Source organism: Mytilus californianus, unplaced genomic scaffold (genome assembly GCF_021869535.1).
Source record: "Mytilus californianus isolate M0D057914Y unplaced genomic scaffold, xbMytCali1.0.p SCAF_3, whole genome shotgun sequence".
NCBI lineage: Eukaryota > Metazoa > Mollusca > Bivalvia > Mytilida > Mytilidae > Mytilus > Mytilus californianus.
This window is the reverse complement of record NW_026262679.1, coordinates 106,432,021-106,449,270: the sequence shown is the minus strand read 5'-3', so window position 1 is coordinate 106,449,270 and position 17,250 is coordinate 106,432,021. Positions and strand designations below refer to the sequence as shown.

Here is a 17,250-nt window from a genome sequence, read left to right as displayed (position 1 = left end):
ACAAAATGTGCACAGAACAGGTTACATTTAGGCATGGCATTTTTCATTAATACAGTGAGTTTATGCCTATTGTAAAAGTACATGTACATGATGTACATGTATAAATCTTTCACCTGTATGTTGCTGTTGAACTCATAAAGTTAAAGTTCACTGGGAATGGATGGTACATGTACATTGTAGATATAGCTTGGGATGACTGGTCAGTGAAGATTTACTGTATTGTGTGTAAACCCTGTTACATGTACATGCACACTTTATAAGGAAGGAAAACTTGTAGTTGTTTCCTGTTTTAAAAACACTTGTATACATGTTAAGTTGTGTACAATGTCATATTTTAGTAATGTCATGAATGTTCAGCAGAAGGATCCTTTTATTATCTACATGTATTTCTCAAATATTTCTTAGTTAAAATTGTAAGTCATTATGGATTCAATGATACAAAAATTTGAAGGAATGAAGAAGTTAACAGGTTGAGGTAAATATTATTTTAGGATTTTATTTTCATTTCAGAGTTTTGAATTTTTGTTTATCATCATTTATCATGTTCATACAATGTTTGCAAACATTTTCACTAAAAGTGGCACCCCATGTTTGGGATGAAAATAATGGTTATTTGGGATTTGTGAAATTTGAAGGGCATTTGACATTTCTTCATGAACAACATGAAGAATGCTACAAATGTACAAAGTACATGTTGTATGTGTCATGTTTAGATTCAAAACAATGAAATACATTTACAAGCCAGGTACAAATGTAGATTGGCTCCTCCAGAATCCTTTGAAATGTGTCATTCAAAACTCAAAACACAAGACTTTGGACTATTTATATTACATGTACATGTATATTGAGGTCATGTGAAAGATTTTCTGAATTACAAATTTCTGCCATCTAATGAAGTCATTCTCTGCTTCAATCCTCAACCCCCAGATTTGTCAATGCTTCAGAGATATACATTTTATAGAAACTACCAACTAAACAGGACTACAAAATTCCATTGATATCTGCTACTGGTGATTGAAATGTCTACTTTAGTGAAATTTTAATTACTTTTTATGTATTGATGATGTGCATGCATGTGGGCCAATTAACCAAATGTCCAAGACTATCCTCCCATAAAGAAATAGTTTTAACAGGTATTTTACCATATAGGCGCAAAAGGAAAAAAAGTGTTTCTGCTTTTTATCCTCATACATGTAAGGGTTGTAATAAGCCCCACCATTCAGGATTGATGTACTAGTACATGTACACACATAAATATTATAATGTTACTGATTTGTGTTACAATATATACAAGTACAATTTTATTACAAGAAGATAAGAAAATTTATGCTCTATCACACATAATGTGATATTAAGTCTGATATATAATTATTTTTAACATACAGTCTTACATGTACTTGAACTTCATAATTCATTATTTAAGTAATTTTTATATTCTCAGTATAAAACATTATACATGTACATGTAGTACATTTATACATGGATTTGAATTTTGGAATGGACAAAGAAAGGTAACTCTTAAACAAAATTTGTTTATAAGTTTTGGTTTTATTAAGCAGTTAAGCTGCTTTATGCGAGCACCCTAGATTTGTGTTCTACCCAATAAATGCTGAAATATGTGCCATTGTTATTATCTGACTGGCTATTATGTTATTTATAACTAATTGAACACTTTTTTCATACTTTTAATTCTGGAATACAAAAAATATGACCAGAAAAACCTTAAATGATCGTCGAACCACCCAAAAGTTTTGAAGTTGCACATAGGAAGTAGTGCTCAATAGAAATCCTTATGTAGTTTATTATCCCCTGTGCTTTTGGCCAAGATGTCAAAGAACAATTGCATGAATTATTTCATCGCCGAAAATCTCTAATTACAAGTCGTTTACAGTTGCCAAATGGCACAAAGCGCAGGAATATTGTATAACGGCTGTGACTAATATGACACGGAGTTGAAGTCTCAGTTGGCGGTAATTTTAACTTCATCGACAAAACGTAAATCAAGGACGTTTTAAATTTGGTGATTTCTGATAATAATCATTTTGTTCAACCGCTAGCTTTATACCGAAAATCGCCAACATGTTATGTGTAAATCCGAGTAAATCGTATCTGACTGACAAAAACAACATTGAAAAACAATGGATGCCATAAACCGGAAATGAAGACAATTATAATACCGGATCTAATTCCGGGGGCGGATAAGGGTAATTCCGGGTTTGCCGATCAAATACAATAAAAATATAATAATTCCAGGCATGAGACAAAAAACATCTATCATGATGAAATATAAACTCTAGAATTGAAAACCAAAGATATATTGAAAAGAAAGAAAAAGCAGGAAATATTTTATACAGAAACTCAAAATTACTTTTAGTTCACAAATTTTCATGTCAAAAACCAATAAAATGTGACAGTATTTTCCTTATCATTAATAAATATTGATATTACATGTAGATGTTTTTATTGTTTTAACATATTACTACAATTCCATGAGGTAATTTCTTCTCAATTTTGAAGGGCCTATACAAATCTGGAAGTTTCTTACTTTATTTTCACAGAGGAACTAGCTAATATAATATATAGTGCAACTAGATATGATACACTTAAACAGTTTTGAATTTGAACTGTTTAATATAATGGTATAATTAGTAATAAATAATCAATTGTTGAGACAACACACCCACCCACAGTGATACCCTCAACCTCCCTCAGCCTTCCTAATACAAAAAAAAAGATTATTTGAATTCATAAATTAATATACAAGACAATTACATTTATTATTAAACATGTTAAACGACAGTGACACTGACAATGAAACAAGCTAACTTAACACCAAAAGCACATTAAATTATCTTACTGAGTTATGAACTATTTCAAGTAAAAGCAGGACCTGGAATTTAGGTTGTGGACCTTTAATCAGTTTGGAGTGTCAAAGGTCTTGGACTGTCCAGTACCAAATGTTAATTTGAACCCCTGCATTCACAGTAAAGCGATTTTGACGTGTATTGCAATTCCAAGTAGAATTTACTTTTGGACATTAAACGTTTCGAATGCGTATTAAACTAATTCAAATCAGTTAATAATGTGAATCGAATTCGAATTATGTGTGAACGCAGCATTGATATATCTAAGAAATGAAGAATATTAAAAAGATGGACAAAATATTTGTATTAAATTTGTTGCAATTTTTGTCATGCCTTGACAGAGTCAAAAAGTGAGACATATATATATATATAGGCATGCTGTTTTGGCGGAATCAACAATGTATTAGTTTGTGATTTTGTGATAAGGTCTGGTTTCTGGTAGGTCAATGACATTTTGTAAGTAGTTGTGTTAGCATAGGCACATCTCATTACCATAGAGAATATTTGGCCCCACCCCCTTAGTCATGGTCTATTGACTTTGAAACTTTGCATAGTTTACATGTATATGTTTGTGATTAGGTCAGTTTAGGGGGAACCACTAGTGGTAGGTCAATGATATTTGGTGTGCAGTTGTATAAACTTTTTCATTTCTAATTTCCATTGAGATTATTTGGCCCCGCCCCCTCAATCATGCTCTTTTTACTTGGAAACTTATGTTACTTTGAAATTTCATTTATTAGTTTTCGATTAGGTTAGTATTAGGGAAACCAATAGTGGTAGGTCAATGATAATTGGCATGTAGGTGTAGAAGCATTAGTACGTCTCATTTCCATAGAGGATATTTGGTCCTCACCCCTCAGTCATATGCATGATCTATTGACTTTGAAACTTTTACTTAGTTTACATGAATGAGTTTGTGATTATTATGATTATGTCAGTTTAAAATTACCAGTAATCTTAAGTCAAAGCTATTTGGTATGCGAACGTATTGGTATTCAAAAGTTTCATTTCCATGGATATTATATAACCCCACCCCCTCATTATGGTTCATTGACTTAGAAATTGAATTTGTGTTAAGGTTTGTTTAAAGGGAACGACTTATGAAAAGTCAATGGTATTTGGTTTGCAGTTGAACAAGCATTGGCACCTTTCATTTCCATAGAGATTGTTTAGCCTTGTACCTTCAGTCATGGTTCATTGACTTTGAATATCACTTACATGTTAAAGTATTACTATTTTAATTGAACATTTGCATTATCAAAATAACAAATAGGCAAAACATTACGTTGTGTTAATAGCTTATTATAGATTAGACATGTGTAATTATTATAAAAATAAGGAGATGTGGTATGATTGCCAATGAGACAACTATCCACCAAAATTCAAATGAAGTGGATGTAAGCAATTACAGGCAACCGTACAGCCTTCAAAAATATATGTTGCATCATTGCTAGGCCATTATAATAACATCAGCATTTCTTGTAATACTAGTATACAAGGAAATTACACCATTTCAGATAGTTTCAGGTATGATTTGATAATTGTGCATAGTGGCACCAGCTGATCCAACTAAAAGCGCTAATATGGCATATTCAAACTCTAGTACATAGTGGAATTAAACCATACACCACTGTTGGACACCATAATTGAAATTATTATTCTGAAAAGAATATTCCTCCATGCAGCCTGCAACAATTAGCAAAACCTATACTGCATAGTAAGATATAAACGACCACGAAATGACAAATGTAAAACAATAAAACTAAAGCAGCCTGATTTATGTACAAAACAATTATGAAAAATAAATATGATATACAGCAACAATCAACAATCACCAAATTACTGGGTCCTCACTATGGACAGGTACATACAGAAATTCGACGTCATAATCGGATTTTAACCAATGAAGAACTGAGATCAAATGAACCACACGTTGATTAAATTTTTTTATACAATGGGTGCAGAAAGGGATAAATTGACGAAGAATTAGAGAAAAATATTTTCATCCATTCTTCCACTATATTCATCTTAACTTCTGCCAAGTTTACCTTTGATTTTTTTAATTAACTGCCTATAGCGCCTTTGGTGCTTTGATTCAACATGCAAGTGCATGATTTGTCTTGTAATTAAAATAAACATGGAAACATTAATGCTTCATGGACATGCTGATGCATAAGTATTTTGTACATGTTCATTTCTTTCAATTTTTTAAAAGTTAAAAACAAACTTGGAGGAAAGAACCATTTTGAAAGGATGTGTACAGTTGTACATGTATATTTGTTGTCAAAAAAATTGGTTCAATGTCATTTGTAGAAATGAATCGCATAAAAAGAGGAGGAACAAATTGTAGGCATTGTTACTGTCTTTTATATTATTGTGTACCTTGAAATGAAAATAACACTATAAATGTTGTGAGTGTGAGATGCGTTTTTGGATTTACCTCCATCAGGAAAGCTCCAAGTCAAACATTTGAAGGTCAAGGATGCATTAAAACAAAAGAATTGAATAATTGTGATAGGCCTTTTTTTTTAGTCACCTACCGACGAAGTCGAAGGGGGCTTTAGATTTGCACTCCGTCCGTCTGTCTGTCCATCCGTCAGTCCGGCAATTCAGTTCTCCACACTTTTTTACTTCGTGCTTTCCACACTTTTTTACTTCGTGCTTGAAGATATTGATTTGATATTTGGTGTATTGTTTAATCATGACAAGTTACAGATCAAGTTCAAATTTTGTTCCGGTCTGACGATTTTGTGAAGAGTTATGCTCTTTGAACTTAGAAAATTCACTCAAATAATCAATTTTCCTCACTTTTTATTGTCATCTTGTTATATTTAAGAAGTATTTAATTTGCAAGTCCTTGTTGAATTCTGATTTTTCATGGTCCCAAATCTACACATATTTGTAAATTAGAATAAGATCAAATTGTTGGTTAGACTAACATATCTTGTGATATCTCTGAGATGGAATACACATGTACATTGAAAGTCAGTACAACAGTTACACATTTGTTAAATAACTGGCTGAATAGTGAATTAGACAGCCGAAGGCTTTTGAATGTCCACAAGAAGTTTAAGATTTTAATTTGGTTATATATGACCAGTTTAATTTTATATAGGCTAGCTTGTGTAAAATAGATATTTAAAAGCTGACTTAAATTTACAAAAGTTAGTAATATTTGAATACATGCACGTACACAAGGAAACTGCAGAAATAGACTGATGGAAGTATTGTCATGCTCAAGAAAATCTTTAGAAAATAAGGAAATAGGTAAAAACGAAGACAAATAATTGAGTCCAATATTTGTCTGTAATTACATGTTCAACAAATTGATGTTTGGTAAACATGCAATACATTAAGATGGATTATTTGCCATCATAGATATAACAAAAGTTGGGGAAGTAATAATTCTTGTGGTTTTCTTACCAGTCTTACCAAATAAATTGTTTGAAACAAGTTTTAAAATTTAAAGTAAATACTTATTGGACCTTTTATTATTGCAAAAAAGTTCTTTCAGTTTTAGTTACAATTTAAAATTGCTTATAGATTCTGATGGTTTATGCACTTTCAATTTCTAGGATCAAAACTGATTAGATCTAAGGTGTATTTGAAATTTTCTTGCACCTGCTTGATAGATTTACATAGATGTTTCATCATTTTGAGACAAATTTTGGCACAATTAAATACAAAAATAAATACAGTTTCATATAATGTTTTAATATTCACCCTTAAGACACTTTAAATTACAGATAAGTTCTGATTAAAGATGCTTAAAATTATGTAAAAAGCCCTATAAACATCAATGAAGAGACATTGTTTCCCAAATAAAAGTTACACTATAGCACTGTCTCTAGTCCATGTGGAAATGTAAGGGACCACTATTTACAGATAAAGATTGAGTTTGACCCATTTAACTTTTGTTGTTCAAGAATTATGCCCCTTTAACATGTTTAAAATTAGGAAATTAGCTAATTTTTTTAGTAAGCATGAATTAAATCATTTAAGATTGTAGGATTTTTTTTAGGTTTTACTGTATACCTCTTTATGTCTGTTTTCTCTATAACTTTTACTTAACTCAGGTTAATTTGAAGTTTGACTACTTTTTTAATGCATTCACTGCCCAAATATCAAGTTTTATTAAGTCCTAACCATTCCTTTCACAAATGACTGAAGCCACTCCTGCCTGCATTATACAGACATGGGGAATTTGTGCCGGACTTTTACTTGCATTATGAACACATTATGCTTTTATTAATAGCAAATAAATAATTTAATTAAAGGTTGTAAATTTTCATACTTTAGTAAAAGATGCGCATATAAATTTTCATCATGATTATTATTAGTCCCAAACCCCTACCGACGAAGTCGAAGAGGACTTTAGGTTTGCACTCCGTCCATCTGTCCATCCGTCAGTACGGCAAATCAGTTTTCCACACTTTTTTCTTCATGCTTGAAGATATTGATTTGATATTTGTTGTATTGTTTAATCATGACAAGTTACAGATAAAGTTCGAATTTTGTTCTGGTCTGATGATTTTGTGCAGAGTTATGGTCCTTTGACTTAGAAAAATCACTAAAATAATCAGTTTTCCGCACTTTTTTTGGTCATTCTTGAAGATATTGATTTGATAATTGGTATATTGTTTAATCACGACAAGTTACAGATCAAGTTTGAATTTTGTTCCGGTCTGATGATTTTGTGCAGAGTTATGGTCCTTGGACTTAGAAAATTCACTCAAATATAAATAAGTTTTCCGCACTTTTTTTCATCATACTTGAAGATATGAAAGGGGCACTAGCTGTCAAATTTATGTTCACTGATTTGACTCAAATTCTCATATTTGAATTATAACAATGTAAAACATTCATCCAAATCATAAAAAGTCTACAATAAACAATATACTGGACATGGGCTCGATAATATGTAGCTTCGTTTCGTGTGTATTTTAGTCTAGACGCCATCTAATTAACTGTCGCATTGACCTCTGATTGCCATATAAGCAATATAAACATAAATAAAGATATAAATAGATAGCAGACTCGTGCAATTGGATTTTTCTAGGTCAGTTTAATTTCATATTAAAGATTAAAAATATATGTTAATCATCGTTTTTACCTGTATAAGAATGATTTTTGGTGGGTCAATCAAATGATTTACTTTTGTTTCACTTTCAATGTTGACATTCTTTTCCTTTAAATAATTGAACACTCACAATGCATGCGGTATCCATCTCTAGCTAAGGGGTTAAATTGAAGTTCACATTAATACAGATTCAATGAGGTCAAATTATTCACTTGCAAGTGAATAATTCATCGTCAATGTTTCTTAGCTTATTTTGACAAAATTGAACCATACTGGCTGCTAAAAGCGATATATAATTTCACTATGTCACTTTCATTCATGATTGAACAAAAATAAATCATATTTTATATTTTTTATATATCTCGTAGCTAGTGCCCCTTTAATTTGAAAATTAGTATATAGTTTTATCATGACAAGTTACAAATTAAGTTCGAATTTTGTTCCAGTCTGATGATTTTGTGCAGAGTTATGGTCCTTGGACTCAAAAAATTCACTCAAATAATAAGTTTTCCGCACTTTTTTTCGTCATGCTTGAAGATATTGATTCGAAAATTGTTATATAGTTTCATCCTGACAAGTTACAGATAAAATTGTTACAGATAAAATTTGAATTTTGTTTCGGTCTGATGATTTTGTGCAAAGTTATGGTCCTTGGACTTGAAAAAATCACTTAAATAATCAGTTTTCAACACTTTTTTTCGTCATGCTTGAAGATATTGACTTGATATTTGTTGTATAGTTTACACCATGACAAGTTATAGATTAAGTTAGAATATTGTTCCAATGCAATGAATTTTTAACCAGTAGGGGACTATGTATTACCATGCAATACTCACAGAATTCTTGTTTAAAAAAATATGTGTATTTTAAAAAAAAATTTCAAGTAGAAAAAGGGTTCTGAGTAGCAATCTAACCATCTCATATTATCTCATGATGATAGATAAAATATTGATTTTACCAAATTATCATATAGATCAGTATTTCTTTTTCCTTTTCAAATAGAGACACCTTCCCCTTCTCTTTTACTGGGATTGAAGTTCTAGGTTAAGCTCTCAATACTGATCATTCATTTCAAAATAGAAAATTACAGTGCAGTTGGTTACCTCAAGTGTTCAAATTCGCCTTAAGGATGTAGAGCTATTTACTTAGTCATTTCTGTTACATATATATATGATTGTCATAAATAACTAATGACCTTAAACAATGACTATGAGGCTTCTTTTAAAATATATTTTAATCACATTTTATGTTGCAGAATGTTTTGAAAATCCTTTAGTTAAAAAAATGAGTCTTGATGAGAAGTTTAGCTGTATTAAACCTAACTAAATTTTACACCTTTTAAAGATGAAAACAGAAGGTTCATTTTAGCATGATTAAAATGTTGAACAAACTATTTGGATGAAATTGATAAATCTATGAATTCCGTTAGTGTGAATCTTAATAAAACAGGATGCAAATTCACAGTCTTGTTTTCATAATAGGTATCATAAAAGATTGTACCAATTTAAATTAGGAAATTGACAATCATAAAAGGAAATTGAATTTTACTTGTATATATATATATATATATATATATATATATATATATAAGTCTTAATTGAAAACAACGTTCAAACCTATGATTGGGTTGGTATATATGTATTTGATATGGATGATATAGATGCACTAAGTTATAAATAGCCTAATGAATCTTAAACACATGACTAGTAGTGAATAGTTTATAATGATATATTAACAGGGTAAACAGACAGAAAGTAACAAAATTTATAATACAAAATAGTCACAGCTAATTAGTTTACATGTTCAACTGTTGAATATATTAGAAAAAAATCTTGACAAAATATCTTTTTATATATTAGTTTGTGAAGAGGGCAATTTAAGGGGAACCACTAGTGGTAGGTCAGTGATATTTGGTATGCTGTTGTATTTTTATTGAAACATTTCATTTCCATGGAGATTATTTTGCCCAGCCCCCTCAGTCATGGCCCATTGACTCTGAAACTTTTCCTTAGGTTTACATGTTAAAGTTTGTGATTAGGTCAGGGGAACCACTAGTGTTAGGTCAATGGTATTTGGTATGCAGTTGACTAAGCATTGGCAAGTCCTATTTCCATAGAGATTATATGGTCTAGACTCCTCATCATGGTTCATTGACATGAATGTTTTGCATAGTTTACATATTTATTTCAACAATTGCATTATACTATAAAAATTACATAAAAGCTTGACATATCTCTGTGTCAACAGTTTAAAAGGGATTAAGAGATAATGTTTATTCAAAATTCTGATTTTTTCTTCTTCTCATTTTTCCAGCATTTTACTGATAGATGGACTTAGTTTTTAAAGGCAGTTAACATTTGAATTCAGTCTGGGATTCAATTTTAAGACATTAAAAGTTTTGTCAAACTTTGATGAAATGTTATGAAACTTGGAACAGATGTTTCTTCTAGAAAAAGTATATGAAGAAAAAGTTTCAAGATTTTTCATTGTTTCTGTCATTTAATGACAAATGAACTAAGTGTTTGGTAGTCAACATTATACTTTTGTCTGACATATCTGACAACATCAATAGCAAACAAAACACAGGGTTCAAAGAAACCCTTTAAGGATTTTTAAAATGTTATTTTTGTCTACAAGTATTTCTCCGACAGATCCCGATTTCACTTTAGACAAAAATTACTATTTTAAATATGTATTTATGGTATGCAGCAAACTCTAATGAAAGAGAGACAACATTTACAAACTAGAGAAGAGACAAATTTTGAATTACAAAACACTGAAATGTCAAAATTTAAGAATGTCTGCATTTTTAGGCTAGAGAATATTGTATGTACATTGTATACTCTTGGTTAAAATTTGAATGTTATAGATAATAATCAAGATTCATGCCTGAGGCTTTCATACATAGAAAATGCATTTACAGTTAAATAAACCATAAAGTTATTCATGAAAGTCAAACAATTTACATGCATTTAAAAACAGTTAAAATAAGAGAGATAATATGACCATGTAAAAGTTGCAAAAAGGGAGAGAATTAAGGAATGGGTTGGGATGAACAAGAATAACCTTCTCTAAAAAAAATACACAAACAGTATATTGTTTGTGCTGTAGTGCACTCAATTACTTGATCTTCTTAAAAATCACTGTTCCTGGTTTCAAGGGATTAATTGTGATACAGGGTTATTTCTGGTACCCTGGGGTGATAGCTCTCTGATTTATTTATGCCTCGGTCATATGATATTTATGCATATTCAGAAATATTTTAGAGTGATTCACCCATGCACTAGCATGCAATATGGAAAATCACCACCAAATGGATTTTAAACTGAATCACTTTGTGCACACTATGCATACAAATAACATCAGTATACTTCTTTTTGTTTAATGGAGCGAAAATTGTTAACCACAGATATCTTTAAAGATATATATATATATATATATATATATATATATACACGATGTCACTTTGGCCAAAAATCTAGCAACAGGAAGACGCGTTACTGTTTATAACAGAAGTTACTGTTGCAGTGAAACTAAATGCTCAAACTTCAAAATTCATAGCTCACTTTCTTCTGTATTCATAATCAATAATGTTATTTTAGAAAAAAATTTAGAAAATCATATAATAAGATACAATTGGTCATTATTTTCAGAAATCTGTTTTCAAGAAAAGCTAAAGAATCTGAAGATGATGCTGAACAAGGATGGAAATTATTTGGGAGAATCCCACCAAAGCAAGCTCCTGATAAAGATCCTCAGCAGATAACCGAGGAATTCCAAAACAAACTCCGATCAGTAGCTCAACCAAAGAATAGTAAAAAATCTGATATTGAAGTCATGTCTACCACTGCTCTGATTCTAGAGAATAGACCACAGTAAGTCTAATACAGACAGTTACAAAATGTCTATGTACTTAACCAATTATTTGTGAAGTTAAAATTATTGTGGTTAATCATAGAAAATTCTTCAGGAGTTTTAGTACTGAATTTCTAATTCCAGAAAGTGCACATTTCAAATAAATAAAAAATATTAACTTAGTTGAACATTTTCTAAAATTTGTTGTTTGGATTAACCATGAACTAATGAAAATTGTTTCTCCAAAAATAAAAATACTTTCACAATAATTCTTTGTCATAAAGTCAATGACTGTTAAGCCTTGATGTATACAAGTCTTTATGGAAACTGCTACACAGTCTCGTGAATATAGCACTTGATAATGTCTAATTAATGTTGCTAATGTTTATATTTTCAATATTTGATTTTCCTAACCTGAAATTATGTGAACAAATTAACCAGAAACCATACATTTAAATAAATGATAATTACAGTATATATAAGGCAGAAATGAAAATAATTAATGATGATGATGATAATTTGAAAGTTGTTAATGAATAAAAACATGGCATTGTAAATTTGTGTTATTAGAGTCACAGGAATGAAAATAATTGATTTTTTTCTCTTCAGTTGCATTTATTACTATATGTTGTGTGCAATAGAATGCACAGCCCTGACAATTATGGAGAAAGTGGAATGATAAAAGATTTTAAAATCTAAGATAGTATAATTAATATCTTCCATGTCTTAAACATTCCATCTTGGGTATTGATTTTTCCTTAAGAATAATGTTGATGCTCTCTTTGATGATTGTACTTGATTAAAATTCCAGAAAAGCAGAGAACGAAGTAATATAATAGCTAATCAAGCTTTTGTTTGATAGGAATCTACCAACCGAAGAACAAAGTAATATGATTGCTAATTAAGCTTTTAATTGATAGGAATCTACCAACCAAAGATCCAGAGGAGGCAGAGAAACATAGACAACAATATGAAGCAATGGTAGAGGCTGCTAGGAAAAAGGGTAGGGGAGAAAAATACTTGCCAAAGCTACTATAATTGGGCTTGGCCCTTAAATTTCAGCTTCAGATGTCTGTAGTGCTTGATATGTTAAACTCATTGTGGCAAGTTGGGCCCCTAGGTAGAAAATGTTTTGTCTTTTACCCTGAGTGTATATAAGTTTATAAAATATACCTTATCTGTTGCAAGGAATGGTAATTATGGCCATCTAATATGACCAATGTTGATGTTAAATCAGCGCAGTCAGACAGACTTATCAGACAAACAAAAAGTCTTGACCGTATATACTATTTGTAATTACATGAAATCCTTATCTTTTGATCAACCAATTTCAGATGGTAAAAAGAAATAGTTGATATTGGATACAAACTGTATTTTATATTATCTAGATTTAGTCCTCATTTAGATATTAACATAAGAAGATGTGGTATGATTGCCAATGAGACAACTTTCCACAAGAGACCAAATGATACAGAAATTAACAACTATAGGTCACTGTAGGGACTTCAGCAATGAGTAAAATACATACTGCATAGAGCCTTAAGATTTTTGTAATTTCTTTACTTAAATGCAGCTGTATACATTCTTTTCATGTTTACTTTATATCAAAATCCCCTTTTGGGACACACGATAATTTGCAATTAAACATATTTTTGGACAAAAATGTTAAGAGGTTATATGCATTAATGGTTGTTTGAAGTTTTTATTGCTAGAAAACATCTTTTTCCATCATTCTAGGTAATGAATGTGTTCAGGTTGTTGCTTTATAATACAAAAAAATATTCCCTCATGAAAATCCTGAATCAAGGATTGTTTTAGCCTAAATAAATACCCACAACACTTTGAACAAGTGAATTTACATGTATGCATAATGGAATCATTTATTTTAACAGATTATTTTATAGTTTCTATATTTTCTAATTTTATTTTAAATGCCATGCATTATTATGTCACTTTGTATGATTTTTTTCTTGTGTAAGATCAGATTTGGCAAGATGATCATGAGATTCACAGCAGTTATCAAACTTGCCAGACACTGACAAAACAAAGTGGTTTTAATAGGCAATTGATTGATGTTTTGATTACATTGCTCAGCCCTGGGTTACTAAATTTTTATGAAATGAAGGTTGGAGGGTGTTATTTTTTATGCCCCACCTAGAGGCATTATGTATTTCGGTCTGTGCATTTGTCAGTCTGTCCGTTCGTCCGGCATCTGTCCTGCTTCAGGTTAAAGTTTTTGGTCAAGGTAGTTTTTGATGAAGTTGAAGTCCAATCAACTTGAAACTTAGTACACATATTCCCTATGATATGATCTTTTTAATTTTAATGCCAAATTAGAGTTTTGACCCAAATTTCAAGGTCCACTGAACATAGAAAATGATACTTTCCCGTTTCAGGTTAAAGTTTTTGGTCAAGGTAGTTTTTGATGAAGTTGAAGTCCAATCAACTTGAAACTTAGTACACATGTTCCCTTTGGTATGATCTTTCTAATTTTAATGCCAAATTAGAGTTTTGACCCCAATTTCACGGTCCACTGAACATAGAAAATGATAGTGCGAGTGGGGCATCCGTGTACTATGGACACATTCTTGTTTTGTCTGTTCGTTCATCCCATATAAGGGTAAAGATTTTTTAAGGTAGTATGCAGTTGTTTTCAAATCAAATTGAAACAAAGTACATGCGTTCATTATGATGTGAACTTTTAAAATTATATGCCAAACTAGGGGTTTGACCCAAATTTCATGGTTCTCTGAACATGGAAAAATTATAGTATGAGTGGGATGTTATGTTTTATAGACACATACTCTTGATTTTATGTAAATACAGTCAAGGTGGGTTTTTTCATCAACAGTTAAAATGGTAATTTTGATCCAATAGACACTGTGGTTTTGCTTATTGTTGAAGGCCCTAAGGCGGTCTTTAATGAATTTAAACTTTCCACAAAGTAAGTAGATTATAATGAAAAGCAATTGGATATATATCATTACAAAAGTGTAAAAATATATTATACAAGAGATGAAACAGGCTGCTGGAATATCTATCTTTGTTAAAATGTTGTGAATGAAATGTTTAGGATTGTTTTGTTTTTTTTACTTTTTTTATTACAATTTAAATTTATTCTACTTTATGACAACGATGCTTGTTATTAATTTTTAGTACTTTAATTAATCATCATGTAAATTGATATTTTTATTGGTTGTTATTTTAGAATTGAAGGATATGAAGATGAAGAAAAAACAAAAGCAACAACAATTGAAAAATGAGGACAAAGTCGTTTGTGCAGCTAAAAGATGGACAGATGAAATATTACCAAATTGGGAAACTATGTATGTTAAAAGCATTTTGTTGTTAACAACATGTATTCATTATGTCATAATTAAAATCATATATTGTACACTTATATTACATAATAGTGTATGTTCTCTAATAAGGGAATTTGTACTTCAAAAGTTTAATTTAAAACCTACTAAATGTATTCTTTAAAAACAAGGAGTAAGTTATTAAGAATCACCAAAACATTTCTGTTTGATTTTGTAGTTATTTTTTTATAAAGGGCTATTCCATCAAAATAGATGTGGGAGGGCAGGTAGAGAAGATTTTTTTTTGACATTTAATGTTGTATGTCAATTTGATGTATGCAAATTACTCAATGAAAGTATGGAAGTTAAGAGAGATTTTTTGAAATCCTTTCCTACTCTCCCATATTTTCATTAAATAACCCTGCCATCTGTTATTATCTATGTGGGACTTGCATGATAAGATGGCTCTTTTGCTTATCCACATTAATAACAATCATCCAAACTTAATATAATCTGCAACAAATTGTGCAGTATTGCAGATCATATACTTCATTTTGTTGACAACCTTTTTTGAATGTTTTTGAAAGATACAAAATAAACAAGGAAAGTGAAAGTAAAAAGATAGGTTAGTCAGTTTGATTCAGAATTAATTTTCTAAAAATACCACTGCTTTAATTATTGAACACTTATGAAATATTTTTACAATATATTTCCTGCATGAGAATAAGGCGATGTGGTATAATTGCCAATGAGACAAAGTTCAAATAAAGTGGATGTAAACAATTGTTTCTTTTTTGAGTCAGCATAGGTTAAGCTGCATTAGATACATAAGTTATTTACTCAGCCATTATCCTCATGTAATTTGATTGATTTCTAAGGATAGGAGAATTAAGTACATATCAAATGCAAAGATATATTAGTAATTACTTAACTTATAATACTGAATAATAGGATTTCTGAATTAAGGAAACTGGTACGGATGTATTTTGAAAAACATGTACCATAAGATTTTGAACTTTTAAATTGTGAATATTTTAAGAAAACAGAAAAAAACTTTGTAATGGACACTTCATGATGATTTATATATAGATTTTTTAACTTGGAAATATGAAGTCTTTTCTGCTTCATCTTAAGCAATCGACACCTACAAGACTAAATCACATTTTTTTTTAAATGTAAAGAAACTTCTTACAGGATTTATTTTAAAAAAAGGTGAATTATGGCTAAAGTATTGATTAATGTTGCTTTCAATTTCTCATACAAATTTATATATATGAGGAGATGTGGTATAATTTCCAATGAGATAACTAACCACGAAACTCCAAAGGATGAGGATGTAAAACATTTATAATGCACTGAATAGCCTTCAACAATGAGCAAAACCCATACTGAATAGTATTAAGCTATAAAAGGCACTGGCATGTCAAAATGTGAAACAATTCAAACCCAGGGCTTACACAATAGGTGTTTTTGTACATTTTTCTCAGGAAATCACAAAAGAAAACAAGAGAGTTATGGTGGCATGGAATACCAACTAATGTTCGAGGAAGAGTGTGGCAGCTAGCATTTGGAAATGATCTCAATGTTACTAAAGGTAATGTTTAAATACAAATGGTCAGATGCAAAGAGTCATTAAAAAGTAACTTATACTAAATCCATTTATAAGTGCCTATAAATTTCTTTTTTGGGTTCTATGGTTTCTAAAATTTTTGATATCAAATCCATAGAAAATTTATGTTTTGTTGGTCAGTTTTTATGGACTAAACAGAACATCTGTAAAAGTTGAAACCTCTGTTTTACAGAACTAATTATTGATGATTGTTTCTTAATTTAAAGCAGATACCTTTTCTGACCATGATGATCAATGTGTTGTTTGTATTTAGGGATGTTCCAGAATTAAATACATGGTGGGCATGGGAGGGAGGCACTTTTTTAGACCCAAATCATGCATGATATATAATTTTAATTTTTTAAATTGTACAAAATTCTAAGGAAAATGCAACCACCCACAATATATAAAGGAGTCATAATGTTGGCCTAAGAATCTTAAATTTTTTAACTGCGATGATGATGTGAAAATTATATTAAAACATATGTTAAAATGTCCAATTGTTTCCACTATAAAATATTTTTCACCAATTACATCATTAGT

At 30.4% G+C, this 17,250-nt stretch overlaps 1 protein-coding gene across 1 annotated transcript in view; it reads left to right on the top strand.

Annotated features, from left to right (window-relative positions):
* LOC127735677 (TBC1 domain family member 14-like) overlaps positions 1–17,250 on the top strand; it is a 38,392-nt gene that overhangs the window by 2,649 nt on the left and 18,493 nt on the right. Inside the window, exons 2-5 of the mRNA XM_052245933.1 lie at positions 11,598–11,819; positions 12,720–12,802; positions 15,008–15,125; positions 16,586–16,692. Of these exons, the coding sequence (XP_052101893.1) occupies positions 11,598–11,819; positions 12,720–12,802; positions 15,008–15,125; positions 16,586–16,692 (530 nt within the window). The remainder of the gene's footprint in view (positions 1–11,597; positions 11,820–12,719; positions 12,803–15,007; positions 15,126–16,585; positions 16,693–17,250) is intronic.